The sequence below is a fragment of the Bubalus kerabau genome, chromosome 6 (assembly GCF_029407905.1).
Source record: "Bubalus kerabau isolate K-KA32 ecotype Philippines breed swamp buffalo chromosome 6, PCC_UOA_SB_1v2, whole genome shotgun sequence".
Classification (NCBI taxonomy): domain Eukaryota; kingdom Metazoa; phylum Chordata; class Mammalia; order Artiodactyla; family Bovidae; genus Bubalus; species Bubalus kerabau.
In genome coordinates, this window is record NC_073629.1 from 101847184 (window position 1) to 101869935 (window position 22752).

The 22752-nt window shown below is 51.6% G+C and overlaps 2 protein-coding genes and 1 long non-coding RNA gene across 3 annotated transcripts; 1 reads left to right on the forward strand and 2 right to left on the reverse strand.

Annotated features, from left to right (window-relative positions):
* Positions 1-2: 2 nt before the first annotated feature.
* Positions 3-5319, reverse strand: PLK3 (polo like kinase 3). Its single transcript, XM_055586079.1, has 15 exons — positions 4597-5319; positions 4353-4460; positions 4142-4258; positions 3878-4007; positions 3709-3796; positions 2816-2911; positions 2531-2729; positions 2292-2418; positions 1996-2087; positions 1663-1756; positions 1443-1526; positions 1187-1349; positions 933-1062; positions 623-736; positions 3-515 (listed from the first exon to the last, which is right to left on the reverse strand). Exons 1-15 carry the CDS (start codon positions 4804-4806, stop codon positions 324-326), a joined length of 1944 nt encoding a protein of 647 aa, XP_055442054.1. The 5' UTR covers positions 4807-5319; the 3' UTR covers positions 3-323.
* Positions 5320-8699: 3380 nt separating this feature from the next.
* Positions 8700-14252, reverse strand: LOC129656264 (uncharacterized). The gene is made up of 3 exons (XR_008716308.1): positions 13799-14252; positions 11930-12109; positions 8700-8900 (listed from the first exon to the last, which is right to left on the reverse strand). It is a non-coding gene; the product is annotated as an uncharacterized LOC129656264 (long non-coding RNA).
* Positions 14253-17689: 3437 nt separating this feature from the next.
* On the forward strand, positions 17690-21353 carry BEST4 (bestrophin 4). Its single transcript, XM_055586081.1, has 9 exons — positions 17690-17841; positions 17934-18028; positions 18770-19003; positions 19164-19318; positions 19703-19780; positions 20268-20453; positions 20555-20635; positions 20742-20896; positions 21044-21353. The coding sequence occupies exons 1-9, from the start codon at positions 17690-17692 to the stop codon at positions 21309-21311; spliced, it is 1404 nt and encodes a 467-aa protein (XP_055442056.1). The 3' UTR covers positions 21312-21353.
* The last annotated feature ends 1399 nt before the right edge of the window (positions 21354-22752 follow it).

The window sequence follows — 22752 nt, forward strand, 5'->3', positions numbered from 1 at the left end:
AATTCTGCAAAAACGGTTTATTATCCCAGAAGGAGGCCCTTCGTGGGGCTCACATCCCAATAAATAAATGTCAATAAATAAAAGTGGTCCATAAATAACGCCCCCTAGCGGGGGGCTAAGGCTCAGGCTTTTCTTGGAGAAGGGGTGGGAGGCCGCCTCCAACCCCAGTAAAGCTGGTCCCTGATTCCCTGGGGGATTCGGCCCGGAGCCCCCAGTGAGGCACCAAAGGAACAGGGAGGGCCACAAAGGCGAGGGCCAGAGCCTGAGAGGCACAGACCTCAGGCCTGAGGGCTTGAGTGGTGGCCGGGCCTGCAGACTCTGGCCTAGACCGGGCAGCGGTCCCGGAGCAGGCGCAGAGCATAGTGAAGCCGCTGCCGCAGATCTGGGGAGCAGCCCAGCTGCTGAAGGTGGGAAGCGAGGTAAGTACAAGCACTGCGATTGCGGGCCACGAAAGTCACAAGGAGGGGCTCCCAGCCACTGAGGATCAGCTTGGTGTGGTCTCCATAGAAGTTCACCTGTGCACAGGAGGGCGGCACTGATCAGGACCTAGCGCCCAGATCGTTTCCTTCCCAGCACCCTGGACCTCCCAGTCCTCACCCCCAACTCCAGGCAGAGCTCTTACCTGAATAGTGCCATCACTAAAGAGCATGAGTAGGGCCTGATCGGTCTTGACCCACTGCAGCAGGAGTGGGGGCACAGGCACCTCCACCTCTTCCACACTGGGCAGATCTCCACCCTGGGAACAGGGGCCAGTCACTTGTCTGACACTAGTCAGTCCTCTCCCTATTCATGTCTCCCTTAGAGGGTCAGCTTCTAGCTTCAACACCCACCCCACTGTCCACCCACCCCCAAAGGGGACTAGGAGGGGATCAGGATGTGTTAGTCCTGAATGTACCACCCCCCCACCCCCACCCCAGACCCAGTCCACAAACCTTCATGAGGCGCTGCTCCATGTAGGAGGCAAAATACTTCAGGACACCCAGCTGAGGCTGCAGAGCCCGAGGCACGGCACCCACAGAGAAGGAGAAGTGCTTAGTGCTGGTGGGGTTGTAGTGCACAGTCCTGGAGGAAGCAGAGAGACCCCCTCCTCAGAGACTGCAGGACCGGGAGTCCAGGAACACACACTAAGTTGAAGCACTGCTGAGTACAGAGGCCTGGATACAAGGCACCCCATCATAGCACTTACTTTCTGTTGGCCGACAGGGCCATGTGTGTGCCGTTGTTGAAGAGCACAGCCACACGGCGGCTGGACAGTTGATACCCAAAGCCAAACTTGTTGGAGTAGTCAACCCACTTGCTGACCCACACCAGAGGTTCTGGTTGTGCCAGAGGAGCTGGGTTCTGTTCAGCTGTCATAGAAGAGGTAGGAATGAGGACTTGTTCCTGGCTTCCCAGTAAAAGGACTCCCACCACCATTCACACATGCCAGGCCCCAGCCTCACCTGGGGGCATGAAGGCCAGGCAGTTTCTCAGAGCACAGAGGGCTGACTCCACCACTGTGGCCACAGTCAGACCTTCTTCAAACCCTGAAGGGAACAGGCCACTGAGAATTAGGCAATAATCCCATAAGCCCTAGACAATGACTCTCCACCCACCCCTTCCCTCAGGGCTTGGACTCAGCCCCCACAACCTCGAGCACCCGTCACGCTCCTGGTGGCTCACCATCTCCACTGCTTGCCAGCGTCCCACGGGGTGAACTGTCTTCTGGTGCTGTCTCTACCAGGCTGAGGGGGGCTGGACCTGAAGCTGCTTGAGCCTGGAGGGTTGGGTAGGGAAAAGGAGTGAGACAGGCCCTGAAATCCAGATCCTTGAGAGTCCATGGCTTGCCCTGCCCTGGCACCCAGGGCACCCCAGGTCACCCCGCCTGACCAATGAGACGCAGCTAATTAGGCCACCACGAGGCTAGATGCTTCACCAGCCTCTTTTATCCCAGGCTTCCTGCAGCTGCGAGGGTGGGGGTGAGTCAGGGGAACACCATCCACGTGAGCACCTCACCTCGGGCCTGGCATCCTGATGGCCAATGGACGTCCGAGTGAGGCCATTCACCAAACAGGAGACCTCATCCCGCTCCTCCGGACGGTTCTTATCTGGGTGGGGGGAGATAGAACCCTCAGAATCCTGCCCAGACCCCCTGCTTCCCGAAGAGATGACACAGTTAGGCGTAGCCAAGTGCCTGTGTAATGCATGCTATCCCCAGGGGTCCCCAGGGACCCTACACTCACACCCCCACATGTATGTGACAAGCCCCCTGCTGCTCTGTACCCTCAAATCCACTGACGTCTTGGACTTACTCTTATTCTTCTTTCTCCCAAAAAGGCTCTTGGTAACTTTGACAAACAGAATCCTAGCTGGGTTAAGGGGTGTCAGGTCTGGGACTGTCACACAGCTGCTGACAGGGAGCCGGTCCGGGGTGTAGCCCTGAGGAGAGAAAGCGTGTGAGCAGAGAAGAGCAGCCCAGGGGTCCTGTCACCTGCTCCCAATTCAATCCCTTGGGAATCTGCAGACTGGCTGTGTCTGGGGCGCCACAAACCTTGGTAAAGAAGTCGTGGCGCAGGATCTGGTCAATTGAGGGGCGGTCTTGGGGTGAAGCTCGAAGGATGGCGGCCAGGAGCTGCCGGGCAGGCAGTGAGAGGCTGGCAGGCAGCGTGTAGTGAACCTGCTTGATGCAGCGGTATGTCTCCTTCAGGTCAACGGTCTCAAAGGGGGGACTCCCACATAGCAGCGTGTACCTGCGGGGCAGAGAAAAGGTGGTCAGGAGTGAAGTGGAACAGAGGCCCCCAGGCACCCTCTGTGTACACATCACCCTGGCACTCACATGACACAGCCCAGGGACCACACATCTGCCTCCGGGCCGTGGCCCTGTCTCTGCAGCACTTCTGGGGCCACATAGTTGGGGGTACCACAGATGGTCCTGACAGGGGATAGGGAGGAAGAGAGGGCAAGGTTCAGAGGCAGCCTGCCTGGCCCCTCATCCCTGCCCCCACTGAGAGTCCAGACAAAGCAGCTGCCTGTCACCAAAGGCCAGAGAACTCCTGTTTGTTCTGAGACAATGGAGCCAGGGATGGCAGCTGAGTCCCTGCCCACCCGCCTGGCCCAGCTGCTCAGCGACTCTGCAGGACGGGGGAGTTCCTGACCCCTAACCCAGCCCCCTCCTCCAGGTCAACAGAGGGTCCATCACTGATGCCTTCCTCCTTTCCCTACTCCCACCACAGGCTGTCACCTCCTGTGGTCTGTGCTGTACACACTAATATCAGCTGTCACATCCCCCATGAACACTACTGCCACACATGCTGTGTTACACTCCCAGTCCTCATGGCCACAGCAGGGTTTTCTGACATAAGGTGTCATGTCCACCATCTCCACACTCAGTCTGTCTCACACACACACTGCTTATGTCACCATCCACACTCACACACAGGACTGGTCATACACCTTCAAGAATCCTTACACCCCATCCATCTTAAGGACTCAGACACTCATAGGACCAGCAGCCTCTCCACCATTCCCAGGAACCAAGGCTGCCACCGCCACCTACACACACACACACACACACACACACACACAGAGCCCATCATCCCTCCCATCAATCACACGGTCACATCAGGCAATCATCGTGCCTCCTACAGATATATACTCAGTGTCTGTCACTCACGTCATCTGTGTCACACAGACTGTGGCCATCCCCCCCGCCCCCACCCAAACACTCACTTCTTCCTATGCTCTGGGGGCTCCAACCGGGTTGCCAGTCCAAAATCCCCCATCTTCAGTTCCATGTTTTCAGTGATAAAAAAATTTCCTGAACAGGGGCGGAGAAATGTGTCAGATGCCTTTTTCTCTGCCTCCCCAGCCCCCCATCCTGTTGGCCCAGGAGTCTCACCTAGCTTGAGGTCCCGGTGCAAGATGCCCCGCTGGTGCAAGTACTTGAGTCCGGAAAGGATCTGCCGAAGGTAGTAGCGCACCTCTGGCTCCAACAGGGTGTGCCGGGCCTTCCAGATGTGGGCCAGGGACTGCAGAGAGTGGCGGCCTCAGCCCCTCGTCCGCCCTCCCCGACCCTCCCTCCGTGTGCTGGCCGAGGAAGAACAGGGCTCCAACTTTGGGTCTTAAGGTCCCTACTCCCTCCCCTACCTCCACCATCCCTCACCTTTCGGCTGCAGAGCTCCAGGAAAATGTATATGTTGTCAGCATCCTCAAAGTGGTGCGAGAAACGCACGATGTGGCGGTGCTGCAGGCCGCGGTGCAGTTCAATCTCGTTTAGGATCTGCAGTGGCGGCGCGGGGTTACCATCCGTCAAGGGCTCCCTCGTCACCGTCCCCACCCCACCCGTCGCCCGTTGGGCCTGGGTCCTGGCTCACCTTCTCACGCTGATGCGGCTTGGTAATGCGGCTCTGCGAGATGACTTTGACCGCGTAGGCATTGCCGGTCTCTGTGTCAGTGGCCTCGTAGCAGCGGGCAAAGCCCCCCTATGAGGAGAAGGCATCAGGCAGGTCTGGCCCGCAGACGTCCCCATGCCGAGGCCAAACGGCCCCGCCCCGCTCCACGAGGGCAAAGAAGTCGGCAGGGCTCCCCTACCCTCGCTGGCACCACTCCTCAGCTCACCTTGCCCAACAGGCGGCCTTTGAAGTAGGTGCGGCCGCTCCGCGGGTCGGTGATGAGGCGCCCAGGGTCCGGTGCCGGAGTCTCGGCCAGCACCTCTGGCTCAGATCCAGGCTTGGGACTTCCAGGCGGCCCGGGTCCGGCCGGGGGCGCTGGCGGGGCGGCCGCACGAGGGAAGGGTCGCGGGGACAGGAAACCGGCCGCGGGCTCCATGCGGGCGGTGCGGAGCAGCGCCGGCCAGGCTAATTTCTGGGTTCCGCCAGGCCCCGACGGCGCGAGGCGCTGCCAGGATTTGCTGCGCCGCGCTCGCGCCCCAGGGAGCCCAGCGTTTTTATCAATGAACGCCTGCCCCCTCCCCGGCGTCTCATCATTAAGAGCCCGCCCCCTTCATGCGAGTCACCGAGAAGCCACGCCCCTCATCAGGCCTTACGTCAAGAAGAAGCTCCTCCTCCCACCCGCGCACCCAGAGGCCAAGCCTACTGCTCCCGCCTTCAAGACGCAGTCATACTGCTAGTCACCATGTGGGTGGCCATCAGGATGTAAGAGCCAGCTTTGTCCCTGCCCTCCTACCTCGTCCTGGTGACTGAGAGTCCCTCTAATGGGGGTCCTTTCGCCACCCATTCTTGGAGGCTTATGCTGAAGTCCGAGGGTGCCTGGGCGTATGGGGAGTCTCCTCAGCAACTAGATGGACCGGCATGCCAACCTGGAGCGCAGAAGCAGGGACGCCGCTCGCTTTTGCCCGAGTTGGTCACCAACCCTTTAAGTGCGCGGGAATTTGCGTTCGTCCCACGCTCTTGGCCGGAGACCTCAGGTCCAGGCCAGTGCTGCCCCCTTTAGGGGCTGAGAGGAATTGCATACTCCCAGCTGGGCTTGCCTGGAGTGGGGAGTGTGGGTGGAAGCCTGAGCTCCTATGCTGAGTCTTGAGATCAAACAGCCAAGGCATTCAAGGCTTTTGTAACGGGCTAGGTCACATCTTCTGCTACCCCTACACCCACACCCTTAAGGGGCAGATCTCATGTTCTGGAGGGGTGCCTATTCTCTATCCCTGAAAACATCCACTGCCCTGCGTCCACAGCCAGAGGCCAGAAAGTGAAGAATGGTACTTGTATTTTCTCAAATCTAACAAAGGACAATTGGGCAGGTGGTCCTGGGGCCACCTGAACCCCTAAACCTCTGCTCCATGCCCACCTTTCACAGGGCCAGAGACAGAGAGATGGGGCCTTTTTAAATTTATTTACTTAATTGAAGTATAGTTGATTTACAGTGTTGTATAATTTCTATTGTACAGCAAAGTGACTAAGTTACACGTATATCAATACATCCATTCTTTGTCATATTCTTTTCCATTATGGTTTATCACAGGATATTCAACATAGTTTCCTGTGCTATAACAGTAGGACTGCACTGTTTTTCTATTCTATGTGTAATAGTTTGCATCTGCTAATCTCAAACTCCCAACCCATTTCCCCCTTGGCAACCACAAGTCTGTTTTCTATGTCTGTGAGTCTGTTTCTGTTTCATAGGTAAGTTTGCATCATATTTTAGATTCCACATATAAATGATATATGGAATTTGTCTTTCTCTTTCTGGTATGATAATCTCTTCACTTGGTATGATAATTTCTAGATTCATCTATATTGCTGCTGCTGCTAAGTCGCTTCAGTCATGTCCGACTCTGTGCGACCCCATAGACAGCAGCCCACCAGGCTCCCCTGTCCCTGGGATTCTCCAGGCAAGAACACTGGAGTGGGTTGCCATTTCCTTCTCCAATGCATGAAAGTGAAAGTGAAAGTGAAGTCGTTCAGTCGTGTCCGACCCTTAGCGACCCCATGGACTGCAGCCCACCAGGCTCCTCCGTCCATGGGATTTTCCAGGCAAGAGTACTGGAGGGGGGTGCCATTGCATTATTTCATTCTTTTTATGGCTGAGCAGTAGTCCACTGTATATTTGTGCCACATCTTTTTCCATTCATCTGTCAGTGGACATATATATTGTTTCCATGTCTTGACCATTGTAAATAGTGTTGCAGTGAACATTAAGGTGCATGTATCTTTTTTTAATTAGAATTTTCTCTGGATATATACCTAGGAGTAGGATTGCTGGATCACATGGCGACTCTATTTTTAGTTTTTCAAGGAACATCCATACTGTTTTCCATAGTGGCTGCACCAAGTTACATTCCCACCAACAGTTTAAGGTGTTTCTCTTTTATCCACACCCTCTCCAGCATTTTTTATTACAGAGTTCTAAACGATGGCCATTCTGACCCACGTGAGGTGGTAAAGAGGTGGAGTCTTAAACCCTCTGGATCCCAGGATCACAGGCTTCTTCCTGGCCTTGACCTTTCGCCTTTCTGTGCTCACTCTGTACCATCCAATCACTTATTAACCTATTCAGTCCTCAAAGATCTGAGAGCCCTTGGTCAGTGGCCAAGCACTGTGTGTAAAAGGTTGGTCAATGTTGCAGCCCTCATTTAGTTTACGTTCTGCTTAATGGAAACAGACAATAGGCAAAAATATAAACAAAGTAATTGCAGGCTGTGAAAAGTGCTGTGAAGGATGTAAACAGGAGAGTAACCAAAGAGCTTACTTTAGAAAGAGTGGCCAAGAAAGTCAACAAATATTTATTTAGTATTCGATTGCTGTCAGTTTTATCTCCCAAATATCTCTGAAATCTATGCAGTTCACTCATTTTCCCCAAGCACCCTAATCTGGGTCATAGTCTCTCAAAGCAGGATTACTGCTGCAGCGCCTTCCTGGTCTCCATTTCATCTTCCTACCTTATGACCATCCCATCCCATCCCTCACCAGGCCCACAAAAGTCTACTTCTCTAACCTTGTCTTCCATGTCCCCTGAATGGAGAACCAAACCAGCCTGAAATGTGGAGAAATATTAGTAGCTCAGATGAATGAGCGGGAGAGAGAGAAGGGGTGGGCAGGAAGGCCTTAAGTGCCATCCTCAGGAGTTTGGTCTTTGTTCTACAGGTCAACACTTTTCCAAATGGGGAGATGGTAGAGGTAAGGCCAGAAAAAGCAAATCCAAAGGGGAAATGGGGCTGAGGATGTATAGTTTGATAAAGCTATTCGATATTGCCATTTTGTATTTGGAAACTAAACCAAAATGCCTTCGTATGAGTTTTCTAGGGTTGTCCTAACAACATTACTACAGACTAGGTGACTTACACAACAGAAATTTATTTTCTCATACTTCCAGAAGCTGGAAGGTCAAGATCAAGGTATTTACAAGGTTGATTTCTTCTGAGGCCTCTCTCTTGGTTTGTAAATGGCAGTCTTCCTTTGACTTCACATGATCTTTTTTCCCCTCCTTGGGATTGAACCAGTGCCCACTGCAATAGCAGCATAGACTCTTGTCTGAACCACCAGGGAAGTCCACATGATCTTTTCTGTGTGTCCTAATCACATCTTCTCTTAAAGACGTCAGTCAGATAAGATTAGGGTCTACCTGAGGACCTTGTTTTAACTTACTTACCTCTCTAAAGGTCCTATCTCCAAATATAGTCACATTCTAAGGTATTGGGGGCTAGCAGAAGTCAAACTCTCCCCATCATAGGTTTTCATACAGGGCTCTTTATTTTCAGTTTTGTATTTTTTATTGGTAGGCTTTATTTTTTTAAGAATGGTCTTGGATTTTTCAGAAAAATTGAGCAGGTAGTGCAGAGTTGCCATATACTCTCCTACATGCCCCCCTCACACACACACAGAGTTTCCTTTATTATTATCATCTTATTAGTTGGTACATTTCTTACAAGTAACTCTTCAGGGGTGTCCCTTTAGTCTGAGAATGAAATTCAGAATCCTTGAGATGGTTTGAGATGGTCTATAAAGTTCCCCATAGTCAGGCCTTGTCAACCTCTCTAAACAATCTCCTCTTGCCTGCTTTGCTGCAGTCAGAGAGGCCTTCTCTCTGTCTTTCTCACACATAATAGAACTGTTCCTGCCTCTGAGCCTTTGCACATTTATTCCCTCTGCCCGGAATACTTTTCCCCTAGTCTTTACTTATGATTTACTCATTCTTATCTTTTCTGGCTTAACTACACTATCTAAAGTTGGATTCCCAAATCAAACTAACCCAAACAGGACTCTTCAACAAAGAGATTAACAACAAGTACAAAAAAACAAAAAGCAAGTTTATGTATTTTTTAAAAGGATTATTTTATTTTAATTAAAAACTTTTTTTTTTGGCTGAACTAGGTCTTCATTGCAGTGTGGGCTTTTCTCTAGTTGCAGAACACAGGCTTCATTGCCCTGTGGCATGTGGGATCTTAGTTCCCCAATCAGGGATCAAACCTGCATTGGAAAGCGGATTCTTAACAACTGAACCACCAGGGAAGTCCCCAAAAGCAAGTTTATTAACATGCAGAGCTTATGTATACATGTGGGATGTGTGTGCGTGCTAAGTTGCTTCAGTGGTGTCCAACTCTTTATGACCCTATGAACTGTAGCCCACCAGGCTCCTCTGTCCATGGGATTCTCCAGGCAAGAATACTGGAGTGGGTTGCCATGCCCTTTTCCAGGGGATCTTCCTGCCCAAGGATTGAACCGCGTCTTTTACATCTCCTGCATTGGCAGGCAGGTTCTTTACCACTAGCGCCGCCTGGGAAGCCCATCAGTTCAGTCGCTCAGTCGTGTCCGACTCTTTGCGACCACATGGACTACAGTACGCCAGGCTTCCCTGTCCTTCACCAACTCCTGGAGCTTGCTCAAACTCATGCCCATCGAGTTGGTGATGCGACTGGGGAAAGACCATCTCATCCTCTGTCATCCCCTTCTCCTCCTGCCTTCAATCTTTCCCAGCATCAGGGTCTCTTCCAATGAGTCTCAGGTGGCCAAAGTATTGGAATTTCAGCTTCAGCATCAGTCCTCCCAAATAATGTTCAGGTCTGATTTCCTTTAGAATTGATCTGGTTGGATCTCCTTGCAGTCCAAGGGACTCTCAAGAGTCTTCTCCAATACCACAGTTGACAAGCATCAATTCTTCAGCACCCAGCTTTCTTTATAGTCCAACTCTCACATCCATACATGACTACTGGGAAAATCATAGCTTTGACTAGACGGTCAGCAAAGTAATGTCTCCACTTTTTAATATGCTGTCTAGGTTGGTCGTAGCTTTTCTTCCAAGGAGCAACTGTCTTTTAATTTCAAAGCTGCAGTCACCATCTGCAGTGATTTTGGAGACCAAAAAAATGTTTCCCCATCTATTTTCCATGAAGTGATGGGACCAGATGCCATGACCTTAGTTTTCTGAATGTTGAATTTTAAGCCAACTTTTTCACTCATTGACAGGAGAATGTTCAGTTTAGTTCAGTCGCTCAATCGTGTCTGACTCTTTGCGACCCATGAATCACAGCATGCCATCACCAGCTCCCGGAGTTCGCTCAGACTCACGTCCATCGAGTCAGTGATGCCATCCAGCCATCTCATCCTATGTCGTCCCCTTCTCCTGCCCCCAATCCCTCCCAGCATCAGAGTCTTTTCCAGTGAGTCAACTCTTCACATGAGGTGGCCAAAGTACTGGAGTTTCAGCTTCAGCATCATTCCCTCCAAAGAAATCCCAGGGCTGATCTCCTTCAGAATGGACTGGTTGGATCTCCTTGCAATCCAAGGGACTCTCAAGAGTCTTCTCCAACACCACAGTTCAAAAGCATCAATTCTTCTGCACTCAGCCTTCTTCACAGTCCAACTCTCACATCCATACATGACCACAGGAAAAACCATAGCCTTGACTAGACGAACCTTTGTTGGCAAAGTAATGTCTCTGCTTTTGAATAGGCTATCTAGGTTGGTCATAACTTTCCTTCCAAGGAGTAAGCGTCTTTTAATTTCATGGCTGCACTCACCATCTGCAGTAATTTTGGAGCCCAGAAAAATAAAGTCTGACACTGTTTCCACTGTTTCCCCATCTATTTCCCATGAAGTGATGGGACCGGATGCCATGATCTTCATTTTCTGAATGTTGAACTTTAAGCCAACTTTTTCACTCTCCACTTTCACTTTCATCAAGAGGCTTTTTAGTTCCTCTTCACTTTCTGCCATAAGGGTGGTGTCATCTGCATGTCGGAGGTTATTGGTATTTCTCCCGGCAATCTTGATTCCAGCTTGTGTTTCTTCCAGTCCAGCGTTTCTCATGATGTACTCTGCATAGAAGTTAAATAAGCAGGGTGATAACATACAGCCTTGACGTACTCCTTTTCCTATTTGGAACCAGTCTGTTGTTCCATGTCCAGTTCTAATTGTTGCTTCCTGACCTGCATACAGATTTCTCAGGAGGCAGGTCAGGTGGTCTGGTGTTCCCATCTCTTTCAGAATTTTCCACAGTTTATTGTGATCCACACAGCCCCAAGGCTTTGGCATAGTCAATAAAGCAGAAATAGATGTTTTTCTGGAACGCTCTTGCTTTTTCCATGATCCAGCAGATGTTCGCAATTTGATCTCTGGTTCCTCTGCCTTTTCTAAAGATGGTAGGTGTTGCAAGAGGGCATCAGAGGGCAGACATACTGAAACCATACTCACAGAAGACTAGTCAATCTAATCACACTAGGACCACAGCCTTGTCTAACTCAATGAAACTAAGCCATGCCCGTGGGGCAACCGGGCGGGTCATGGTGGAGAGGTCTGACAGAATGTGGTCCACTGGAGAAGGGAATGGCAAACCACTTCAATATTGTTGCCTTGAGAACCCCATGAACAGTATGAAAAGGCAAAATGATAGGATACTGAAAGAGGAACTCCCCAGGTCAGTAGGTGCCCAATATGCTACTGGAGATCAGTGGAGAAATAACTCCAGAAAGAATGAAGGGATGGAGTCAAAGCAAAAAGAATACCCAGCTGTGGATGTGACTGGTGATAGAAGCAAGGTCCGATGCTGTAAAGAGCAATATTGCATAGGAGAATGTTGGATCCCACTAAAAAAAAAGGATACTCCACATCTGAGGGCAAAGGAGAAGCCCCAGAAAGATGGTAGGAGAGGCAAAGTCACGTTTAGAATCAAATCCCATACCCACCAGCGATGCTTGGAGGGCTCAAGCAAAACCTGTGCACACCAGGAGACCCCACACAGACTGAGCCAGACCTGCCTTGAGTGTCTGAGTGTCTCCTGTGGAGGTACAGGTCAGCAGCAGCCCTGCAAGGGCAGGGGCTCTGGGTGCAGCAGACCTGGGTGTGGCACAAGCCCTCTTGGAGGAGGTCGTCATTAGCCCCATCCTAGAGCTGCCAGAACTTACATAGGACTGGGGAAACAGACTCTTGAAGGGCACAAACAAAACCTTGCATACACTAGGACCCAAGAGAAGGGAGCAGTGACCTCACAAGAGACTGACCTAGACTTGCCTGTGAGTGTCCTGGAGTCTCCGGTGGAGGCGTGGGTCGTGGCCTGCTGCAGAGTTGGGGGCACTGAGTGTGCAATGCCTGCACGGGACCTTTGGAAGGAGGTCGCCATTTTCTTCATTACCTCCACCATAGTTTGGTCTCAGGTCAAACAATAGAGAAGGAACACAACCCTGCCCATAAACAGAAAATTGGATTAAAGATTTTCGGAGCATGGCCCCGCCCATCATAACAAGACCCAGTTTCTTCCATAGTCAGTTTCCCCCATCAGGAAGCTTTCATAAGCCTCTTATCCTTACCCATCAGAGGACAGACAGAAACCAGACTGTAAAAACCACAATTACAGAAAACTGATCAAACTGATCAAGTGGACCACAGCCTTGTCTAACTCAGTGAAGTTATGAGTCATGCCATGTAGGGTCACCCAAGGTGGACGGATTGTGGTGGAGAGTTCTGACAAAATGTGGTCCACTGGAGAAGGGAGTGGCAAACCACTTCAGTATTCTTGCCTTGAGAACCCCATGAACAGTATGGGAAGCCTATACATGGGGGATATTCCAGGGGAAAATGAATAACTCCTCCATGTGGCTTAGAATTGAGGTTTAAATACCAACTGAACAGAGAAAGGGGTAGGGGAATGTAGGCCTCTTAGGGGAGAGTAAATAATTTACAGGAAAGAGGTATGGGCCCTTAGAAGAATGTTTGGGAGATATGATAGTTTATGACAAAGTTGGTCTGGATGTGATATAGACTTCCTGTGATATGAGATGAAACTCCCAGGAAGGGGATTTGTGATGATTGAGTTCCTTTGGAGGCTCCCTCTTCAGGCAGATAAGGTGAGTTCAGAGAAAGCCTCTCCCTGCATTTGCAATTTTTCAAGTGCCTATTTAGCTCAAAGTAACCAATATGCCAAAGTGGCGCATTTTGGGGTGGCATATTCTGTTACCCATCACTGTCTCCTCCCCTTGGAAGGATAACAAGGTTCTGATGCCCTCCTCTGGGAGCCCAGGCATCAGGAGGACACCCTCCTGGATGCAGTAACTGAAGGGCCTGCCAGCCTACTCTGCCTCCTCCTTCAGTGTCACATAAGCTGCCATTAATGGATCTTATACACTGCCACAAACCAGGCACAGGGCTCAGCATTTATCTTCTGGACTTCTCACAGTAACCTTATGATGGGATTATTATCTACATTTCACAGATGAGGAAACTGAGGCTCATGGGGTTAAGCCTCTTGCCCAAGGTTAAGGGGCAGAGCCAAGATCTGAACCCAAGATGCCTGACTCCACTATTCACCACTGCATGACTTTTTAATTTATTCTTTGGCCACATGGCATGCAGGATCTTAGTTCCCCAATCAGGGATCAAATCTGTGCCCCCGGCAGTGGAAATGTAACCACTGGACTGCCAGCGAATTCCCCTGCCTGACTCTTCTGGGAGTCACTAGTTCTCTGTCCTTGCATCTGTCCTACTCTACTCATCTCTTAGTCCCTCTTACTAGTGCCCTTTCTCCTCCCCACAAGATGCTCACAACCTCTGACCAAGCTGAGGTTTTTCTGAGTTCTCTGAGTTTCCATCTTCCAGAGGATGCTCTCAGGCTTGCTGCTCCTATTTGAACACCTATCCCAAATGCCTACCCCTTGGCAGTTCAGAGTCAGAATCTCTTGACAGTATCAAGTCACAGAGGGCAAGGGAGTCTTTCAAGAATGAATGATGCAGGACTTCTCTGGTGATCCAGTGGTTAAGACTCTGCACTTCCAATGAAGGGGGCACAGGTTTGATTCCTGGTCGGGGAACCAAGATTCCACATGTCTGTGTGGCCAAGTAAATATATAAAATTAAAAAAAAAGAGTGAAAGATACCAAGTAAGGTGAGGACTCAGGAGAGGCCTACTGGATTCAGCAACAAGGAGATCTCAGGTGTCCTTGCAGGGGCAGATGTGGAAGTACAAGAGCTGCACCAGAAAGGAGAAGTTAATAGCTACAGGAGCATTTCATGCTTACCAAGCACTGCATAAATATTAATTCATTTGATAGTCACAACAACTGTGTGAGATAGGTATTATCTTTGTTTCCCCACAGGGAAATTAAGGACAGAGGTTAAACAGTTTGCTTAAGAACAAGGTCACAAAGGTAGTTTACTGTGGAACCTGGATTTAAAAATATGGGCAGGGACTTCCCTGGTGGTTCAGTGGCTAAGATTCTATGCTCCCAACACACAGGGTCTGGGTTTGATTCCTGGTCAGGGAACTAGACCCTATATATTACAACTAAGAATTCACATGCTGCAACTGAAGATCCCGCATGCTGCAACTAACACCTAGAGCAGCCAAATACATAAATAAATATTGACTCAGTGGACAAGAGTTTGGGCAAACTCTAGGAGATAGTGAAGGACAGGGAAGCCTGTTACACTGCAGTCCAAGGGGTCGCAAAGGGTTGGATACGACTTAGCAACTGAACAACAAAATCAATAAATGTATAAAACGTGCTCTTAAAAAAATCATCTAGGCAGTCTGGCTCCATACTCCATGCAATAAACTGCCAAGTCATATATCAGCTTTCAGCTGTGAGGAGGGGAGGGGGCACTGGTGGTTAGGACCAGAAGAGAGGGAGGGGCAAGAGCTAGGGGAGGATAAAGAAGGGTGGGGAAAATGATTTACAGGTGGAGTGGTTCCCTCTCCTTGACCATAAACCAAAGGGACCTGTCAGCAACTGGGAAGGGAGATAAAGTGACTCAGGAAGGAGGGGCAGGGTGGGGCCTGGGGACTGCTCCCTCCTGGGGCAAGGCTTCAGATTTTGTACCTTTACCCATGGCTCTGTGGGAAATGCACAGGCCAGGGATCCAGAGAGTTGGGTAACAGGCAGATGTGAGAGAGCCTCAGATGGGGATGGGAGCTAAGGACTAAAACGCAGCCAATTGGAAGCACTGTCAGAGAAGTGATAGGACCTCAGGGCCTGAGCTCCCCAGGTACCAGAGACTCTAAGAGAAGCAGTCCAGAATGCTCTAGGAAAGCCACAGATCAGAGCGTGGGAAGGGGCTGCAGGGCCACGGGGGTTAAGGCCCCAGAACTGGTATCTTGCCCTTTTGCTGGTCAGCTCATGGGTTTTCCAGACCTCCAGGACAAACACACACAGAGTCCTGTTCTTTTTACATATGCACACCTTCCCTGAGCCTGGGAAGGAGAACATAACTTGTCAGGCCATGAGTTGGCTCTCAGACCTTGCTCATTCAGGGAGTTTCTTACAAAAAGTGGGGAGAGGGACCAGATGTCTTTCAGGTTAAAAGATGCATACACCCCAGTGTTCAGTTCAGTTCAGTCGCTCAGTCGTGTCCGACTCTTTGCGACCCACAGAATCGCAGCACGCCAGGCCTCCCTGTCCATCACCAACTCCTGGAGTTCACCCAAACTCATGTCCATCAAGTCAGTGATGCCATCCAGCCATCTCATCCTCTGTCATCCCCTTCTCCTCCTGCCCCCAATCCTTCCCAGCATTAGGGTCTTTACCAATGAGTCAACTCTTTGCATGAGGTGGCCAAAGTATTAGAGTTTCAGCTTCAACATCAGTCCTTCCAATGAACACCCAGGACTGATCTCCTTTAGAATGGACTGGTTGGATCTTCTTGCAGTCCAAGGGACTCTCAAGAGTCTTCTCCAACACCACAGTTGAAAAGCATCAATTGTTTGGCGCTCAGCTTTCTTCACAGTCCAACTCTCACATCCCAGTGTTCACAGCAGCACTGTTTACAATAGTCAAGACATGGAAGCAACCTAAATGTTCACCAGAGGAATGGATAAAGAAGATGTGGTGTATATATACACACACACACACACACACACACACACACACAATGGAATATTACTTAGCCATAAAAAATGAAATAATGACATGGATGGACCTAGAGATTCTCATGCTGAGTGAAGTCAGAGAAAGACAAATATATGATATCACATATATATGGAATCTAAAAAAAATGGTATAAAAGAACTTCTTTACAAAACAGAAACAGAATGGGGGGAGAAGGTGAAGGGATATAAATTGGGAGACTGAGATTGATATATATATATACACTACTATATATAAAGTAGATAACTAATAAGGACCTGCTGTATAGCACAAGGAACTCAGTACTCTATAATGGCCTATATGGGAAAAGAATCTAATTAAAAGTGGATATATGCATAAATGATTCACGTGGCTGTACAGCAGAAACACTACATTGTAAATCAACTGTACTCTAATTTTAAATTTTTTTAAATAAAATAGAAAGAAAGAGAAAAGAAAAGCCTGCCTGGGTTCAAGTCCTCAGCTTTATTGAGATGAATCAGACGTAATCCTGTCCAAGGTCTTGTGGGCTGGAGGGGAGACCTCTTTGTAGAAGATTTTAGGGCAGTATGACTAACTGATTCAAGAGAGGACCTCAAAGGAGCAGTGAAAAGGAGTGAGGTCAGAGGCTGATGACAGCAGGTGGAAGTGGGGGCATCTCATAGGCCACGTTAAAAGCCAGGACCTGGCACTGTTTGGCTTGGGGAGAGGCCAGCCAGGCATCCCAGGTTCTGAGAAGCAACAGTGGACCACTAGGTGGAAACCAAAGGGAAAAGACTGGCTTTTCACTGGCCCAGGATGAATGCCTGCATGCTCCAGGCTCTTACTGGGCATTCTTACTCTGAGTATTCCCCACTGCCTTGTGAGGAAGGAGTTATTGATACTGTTTTACAGAGGAGCAAACTGAAGTTCAGAGAGATTAGGTATCTTGGACAAAGCCACAGAGAGGCAGAATTCAACCCCAAGTGTGTCGGCCTCGCAAACGTACGTTCCTAACCACCTCTCCATGCTTCCTCTCTTCAGGAACCACTTGCAGGGAGAACCAGCTCGCAGCGTGGGGAGGGAGCTTCCCAGGACAGGCCAGAGATTTGATGGACTGGTGCTCTGGCACAGTGCCTGCCACTTAGTCAGTGCTCTGCCATCAGCAGCTGTTATGACCCTTTATCATGCATCTGTCTTCTCACCTGGAGCGTGGGACAGTCAGTTCTGTCACCTTGGCTTCAAGGACATGGTGTGAGCTGTGGGGTCAATGCAGAGGCATTTATAGCACTCAAAGGCCAGCCCAGCCCTGCAGGCACAGGAAGACACAGCCAGTTCCCAGCACCAGGGGAAGTCGGGTGACAGCCTCAATCCATCAATGATAACCTCAGTCCGGCCACACTTTATGGACCCAGGAGGTACTTAAGTGTTGTGGGGTGAAGGCTAGCTCAGTTCCCCTTCCTCGGCACAGGCTGCTGTCCAGAGCAGGTAGGTAGGTGTGGGATGGGGGTCAGAGTGCCCTGTGCCTTGAGAGACAAACTATCAGCTTCGAGAGCAAGACCCCACGGTGTATAGGCCTGGGCTACAGTTGAGTCTCCTGTCCTCAGCAGTTCAGGGGTTCCTCCTAGTCCTGCAAGTGGAAGAGGAGCTTGGGGCAGCCTCAGGCAGGAGAGGATGTAGATCTCAGCTCCCCTCTGCCCCATCTCATCCTGGTTTGACCCATGTGCCACTGAGTCCTAGGGGGCTGGGGGTGTGCTCTATCTGCTTGTCTGCTTCCTTCCTACTGAAAGGGTGAAGGCTGGGGTCGGGGGGTGACCAGAGTTGTGGGAGGTTACTTGGGGACCTAAGCTGGGTGATGAGAAGGCAGGCTAAGGAGGAGGTGTGTGGGGAGAGAAGGACAGCTCCAAGGGCAGCTCTCACGACCTTCTGCCCCAGGCCGCCAGCACCATGACGGTCTCCTACACCCTCAAAGTGGCGGAGGCCCGCTTCGGAGGCTTCTCTGGCCTGCTTCTCCGTTGGCGGGGAAGCATCTACAAGCTCCTCTACAAGGAGTTCCTCCTCTTCATCGCCCTGTATGCTCTGCTCAGCGTCACCTACCGGTGCGAGGGTGAGGGCAGGGTCTCAGGGCTGGCCTGCGGGGGACTAGGTTGGCCACCTCCCTCTAACCCAGGCCCCACCTGACCTTCTCCAGGCTGCTGCTGACCCAGGAGCAGAAGCACGTGTACGCTCAGGTGGCCCGATACTGCAACCGCTCTGCGGACCTCATCCCCTTGTCCTTTGTACTGGGTAAGTTCAAAGGACAAGGGGTTCTCGCTTGCAGCCTCCTAGCCATCTTTCCTGACCTTTGGGCTGGGCTGCTAGCTCTGAGGGTCAGAATTAGCCCAGCAGCACATCTGGAGGTCAACCAGAGCAGGCTCAGCAGACACGAGAGCTGTGTGCCGGGTCCAGGATTTCCAGAGGACTAGGCCCTGCTTTGGAGAAGGCAATGGCAACCCACTCCAGTACTCTTGCCTGGAAAATCCCATGGGCAGAGGAGCCTGGTAGGCTGCAGTCCATGGGGTCACTAAGAGTGGGACACGACTGAAGCGACTTAGGAGCAGCAGCAGCAGCAGCAGACCCTGCCTATCACCAGCCCGACCCTCACTCCAAACACAGCCCCAGCCTGCTGCTGGCCTCACACTCCCCTGTGTCCTGCAGGGGAACTGGAGAGAGGTGACACTTCCCTCCACACCCTCATGGGAAGCAGGGCTCAGAGTTAACCACTGCCTGGACTTGAACCATCATGTCTCCTCTGCCTGAGGAGGTCTGCAGTCTTCTTCCTCGCTGCCTGGTTTGGTCCATCAGGGCGTGATCAGAGGATGAGGCTGTCCCTCTGACAAGCGAGGCAGGGTGCTGGAGTCAATGTGTCCTTCCCTCTGCCTTGGTTCCACTCGGCTTGGACCAGGGGTTCTGGTTACGGGCAGGACACACTGACTTCCAAGCCCTCCGTCTTCCCTTTCCGTCCCCACTACCCACGGCGGCGACCAGGTTTCTACGTGACCATGGTGGTGAACCGCTGGTGGGCCCAGTACACAAGCATCCCGCTGCCAGACCAGCTGATGTGCGTCATCTCAGCCACCGTGCACGGCGTGGACCAGCGTGGCCGTCTGCTGCGCCGCACCCTCATCCGCTACGCCAACCTGGCGTCGGTGCTGGTGCTGCGCTCTGTCAGCACGCGCGTGCTCAAGCGCTTTCCCACCATGGAGCATGTGGTGGACGCAGGTGCGGCGCTCAGGGAGCCCTGGGAGGGACTGAACCAGACCTGCCCCGAGGGTCTCCTAGGCGGGGAGGTTTGACCACTAGGGGGAGCTCCAGGACCCCAAAGTGGTGAGTCCTAGAGGACAAGGATGAGACTTCATTTCTTTCTCTTCAATCCCTGCAGGTTTCATGTCCCAGGAAGAGAGGAAAAAGTTTGAGAGCCTGAAATCTGACTTCAATAAGTACTGGATTCCTTGCGTCTGGTTCACCAACCTGGCGGCCCAGGCCCGGAGGGATGGGCGAATCCGTGATGACATTGCTCTCTGCCTGCTCCTGGAAGTGAGTCGACCTAGGACAGGGCCCATCTGCCCTCCTCCCCCTACTTTTGCATACAGCAACCATAATTTCAGTGCTTAACACCTACATGGTGTCTATTATGTAGCGCAGCAAGTGTGAGGAAGTGAGGAAACTGAGGCAAGGAGTGGAAAAAAAAACTTGCCCAAGTCACACAGCTAGTGGACCTGAGATTCATCCTCAGAACGTCTGGCTCCAGGGTCTGTCCTTGCAGTCACTGTGCTAAACTGCCTTCCATCACAGGCACCCCAGCCTGACAACACCTCTGAAAGCAGAATGAGACCTAGCCCAAGCCTAATGTGTACTGGACTCCCTTCTCCTTTCTTCCTTCCTGTCTCCACTGACTTCCTCTTCCTGCTGTTCCACCAGGAGCTGAATAAATACCGGGCCAAGTGCAGCATGCTCTTCCACTATGACTGGATCAGCATCCCCCTCGTCTACACCCAAGTAACTGCCTCTCACCTCCCCAGTCCCAGTGCCAGTACTGTATGTCCTGTGCTGTGTGTGACACTGAGAGAACTAGAGATGGTACCTGCCCAGGGGCAGTTCAGTCCAGTGAGACACTAAATAGCCAAGGGCTCATCCTCAAAGCCTCCCTGGGCCCTCACTAAGATGATCCCCTCCCATTTGGTGTTGCCACACCTTGCTACATGTTGTATTTATTTTTTAATTTATTTTTAAAAATATTTATTTATTTGGCTGGGTTGGGTCTTATTTGCAGCATGGGGAAGCTTTAGTTGGCACATGTGAACTCAAGGTGCAGCAATGTGAGATCTAGTTCCCTGACCAGGGATCGAACCTGGGCCCCCTACATTGGGAGCTCACCCCCAGGGAAGTCCCCGCTATATGCTTTAATTGTTAGATCTACCACTGACCCTCAGGGCAGAGACAGCATTTTAACCTGTCCCACTCAGCCTGGCATTCCCTCCTCCAGGTGGTGACCATAGCGGTATACTCCTTCTTTGCCCTCTCCTTGGTGGGCCGCCAGTTTGTGGAGCCAGTGGCAGGGGCTGCCACACCTCGGGAGCCTCTGGAGCCAGGGCAAGCCGCAGGGGACCTGGACATGTACGTGCCTCTCACCACTCTGCTGCAGTTCTTCTTCTATGCCGGCTGGCTCAAGGTGGGCACTTCAGGGGGTGGGGATATGGACCCAGGACCCACCCACACTTTGGGGTTAGAAAGTAGGGCTCTGAGCCCAGAAAACACTCTTACCACCTGCAGGTGGCAGAACAGATCATCAATCCCTTTGGTGAGGATGACGACGACTTTGAAACCAACAAGCTTATAGACCGCAACTTGCAGGTGATTCAGGGGCTGGTGGCAGCTCCCGGCAGTCGGGCTCTCCCTCCTTGCCAGCTCTCAGTCTGGGTTTGCAGAGAAGGGGATTCTTGTGACCTGCTGCTCCCAGGTATCCCTGCTCTCCGTGGATGACATGTACCAGAACCTGCCTCCCGCGGAGAAGGACGCGTACTGGGATGAGGACTCGGCGCAGCCGCCCTACACGGTGGCCACGGTGGCCGAGTCACTGCGGCCTTCCTTCCTGGGCTCCACCTTCAACCTGCGGTGAGTAGCCTACGCCGGCTGAGGCAGAACCTGAGTCACTAGCCAGGCTCCAGCTCCCCACCCACCCTCCGGGCGCCCAGGACTCGGTCCCTCCGGGTCCACCGGCTGTCAGAGGCTTGCTCACGCAGCCCTCCTGCCTGCCCGCAGCATGAGCGACGACCCTGAGCAGAGCCTGCAGGTGGAGGCGTCCCCTGGGCCAGCCCGGCCGGTGACTGCGCAGACCCCGCTGCTTGGCCGCTTCCTGGGCGTAGGCGCTCCCTCACCAGCCATCAGCCTCCGGAACTTCGGCCGCATCCGCGCCCCGCGTACCCCGCATCTGGTGCGCTTCCGGGCCGAAGAGGGCGGCGACATCGAGGCAGCGGACCGCATCGAGGAGGAGGCGTCAGGGTCAGGGGACGAGACCCAGGAGCCCTGAGCCAAACCAGCCGGAGTGGGCAGTCCAGCTGCCTCCTTCAGGCCCGCCCCCCCTTACTTTGCGGGCCCTGCGGAGCTATTAGAGCAGCATTCCCACTGTGCCCTAAGGCCGGGCACCTAGGGAACGCCTCCGATGGCAGAAGGGCCTGAATTAGGGTAGAGGATGCTTCCAGGTTGGCTTAGCGGTTTAGCTAGGACACAAGGGCGAGTTACAGAGGGCTAGATCCCAGGTGCACGGTTTATTTCTCCTGTGATTTGGGGCTAGGCCAGTTCTTAAACTTGAGGGAGCATCAGTATCACTGAAGGGCTTGTTAAAGTCTTGGGTACCTACCACCCCTGGCATTTGATTCATTAAGTCTGGGATGGAGGTTAAGAATTTGCATATTTCTAGTAGGTTCCAGGGAATGCTGCTGCTGCCCCCAGGGTCACATAAAAATATGTTTAGAATATACCTTATTCTGATAACCTCACCCTGAAGAGGGGCCAAAGTGTGTACTGGGTACTTTATCTGTTATGTTCAATTTGTTTACAATGAGAGTGTATTATTTGTGCAATTAAAATTGCTTAAAACTGAACTGGCATACTCTGAAGTGGGCTAAAGATAAGGGTTTGGGGGGGGGGAGGGGTGGCGGTGGGCGGAGAGGGTTTGAGAGTCTGCTCTGGAAGCTGACACTGAGATGTGAAGGCACCCAGCCTAGACTTGCGGCATCTGAGCAAGCCCTTCTCTGCTCCCACCAAACAACGAGAAAGGACAAATTAAGGGGTGAAAACTGCAGGTGGTCCATCTCTGTGGTGAGACTGGGGCACTCAGCTGATGGGAGTAAGAGGGGGCCTTTGGAAAACAGCCCCACAGAGTACTAGAGTTGCTCCTAAACTGAGTTTCTCTTCTAAACAATTGGTAAATGCCAAAGCTGAATGCTAAAGCCAAGGAAAAACAAACGCCAAAACTCAAAAATGGGAGGCATGGCGAATGTAGGGAGAGCTTGAGGACATGCAGCCTCTGGCATTGTTGACAGAATCACAATGCTGGGTTCTACTTTCCTGCTGGGTGATGGGATGGTGAACTTTTCTCAGCCTTGGCTGACAAACCTGTACTGTCCAGAAAAGGCACCTTGTGGTCACCATTCACTCAGAAGGCACCCGAAATGTTTTGGAAGGGTTGAGACGAAGCCTTGCTTCAGGCTGAGTGCTCATCAGGGAGAGCACTGGAGATGTAGATGCATTCAAAGCTCTTTTATTGCTGTGCCACGCCCAACACACAGCTCTCAGAGCATCAGCTAATGACCAGGTGTTGCCAGATCACTGGGTGGGAAGGCAGAGGTCAGGTCTCCCCAGAGTCAACGGTAAGGTTTTAAAGGGTTGGTCTTAGTGGTCCACCTTTTCCAACTGCTTAGCCAGAAGTCAGAATTACAGAAGTCTGCAATTAGCCAAGTTGATGAACC

What these genes read in the sequence shown, in the direction of transcription:
- PLK3 (XM_055586079.1), bottom strand. Translation starts at nt 4,806, where the DNA reads ATGGAGCCCGCGGCCGGTTTCCTGTCCCCGCGACCCTTCCCTCGTGCG. An exon ending in CCCCCAGAGCATAGGAAGAA is followed by an intron (nt 2,912 to 3,708) that starts GTGAGTGTTTGG and finishes ATCCCCTGTCAG; the next exon opens with GACCATCTGTGGTACCCCCA. An exon ending in GCCACGACTTCTTTACCAAG is followed by an intron (nt 2,419 to 2,530) that starts GTTTGTGGCGCC and finishes TTCTCTCCTCAG; the next exon opens with GGCTACACCCCGGACCGGCT.
- BEST4 (XM_055586081.1), top strand. Translation starts at nt 17,690, where the DNA reads ATGACGGTCTCCTACACCCTCAAAGTGGCGGAGGCCCGCTTCGGAGGC. An exon ending in CTGCTCAGCGTCACCTACCG is followed by an intron (nt 17,842 to 17,933) that starts GTGCGAGGGTGA and finishes GACCTTCTCCAG; the next exon opens with GCTGCTGCTGACCCAGGAGC. An exon ending in CTCTCTGCCTGCTCCTGGAA is followed by an intron (nt 19,319 to 19,702) that starts GTGAGTCGACCT and finishes CTGTTCCACCAG; the next exon opens with GAGCTGAATAAATACCGGGC.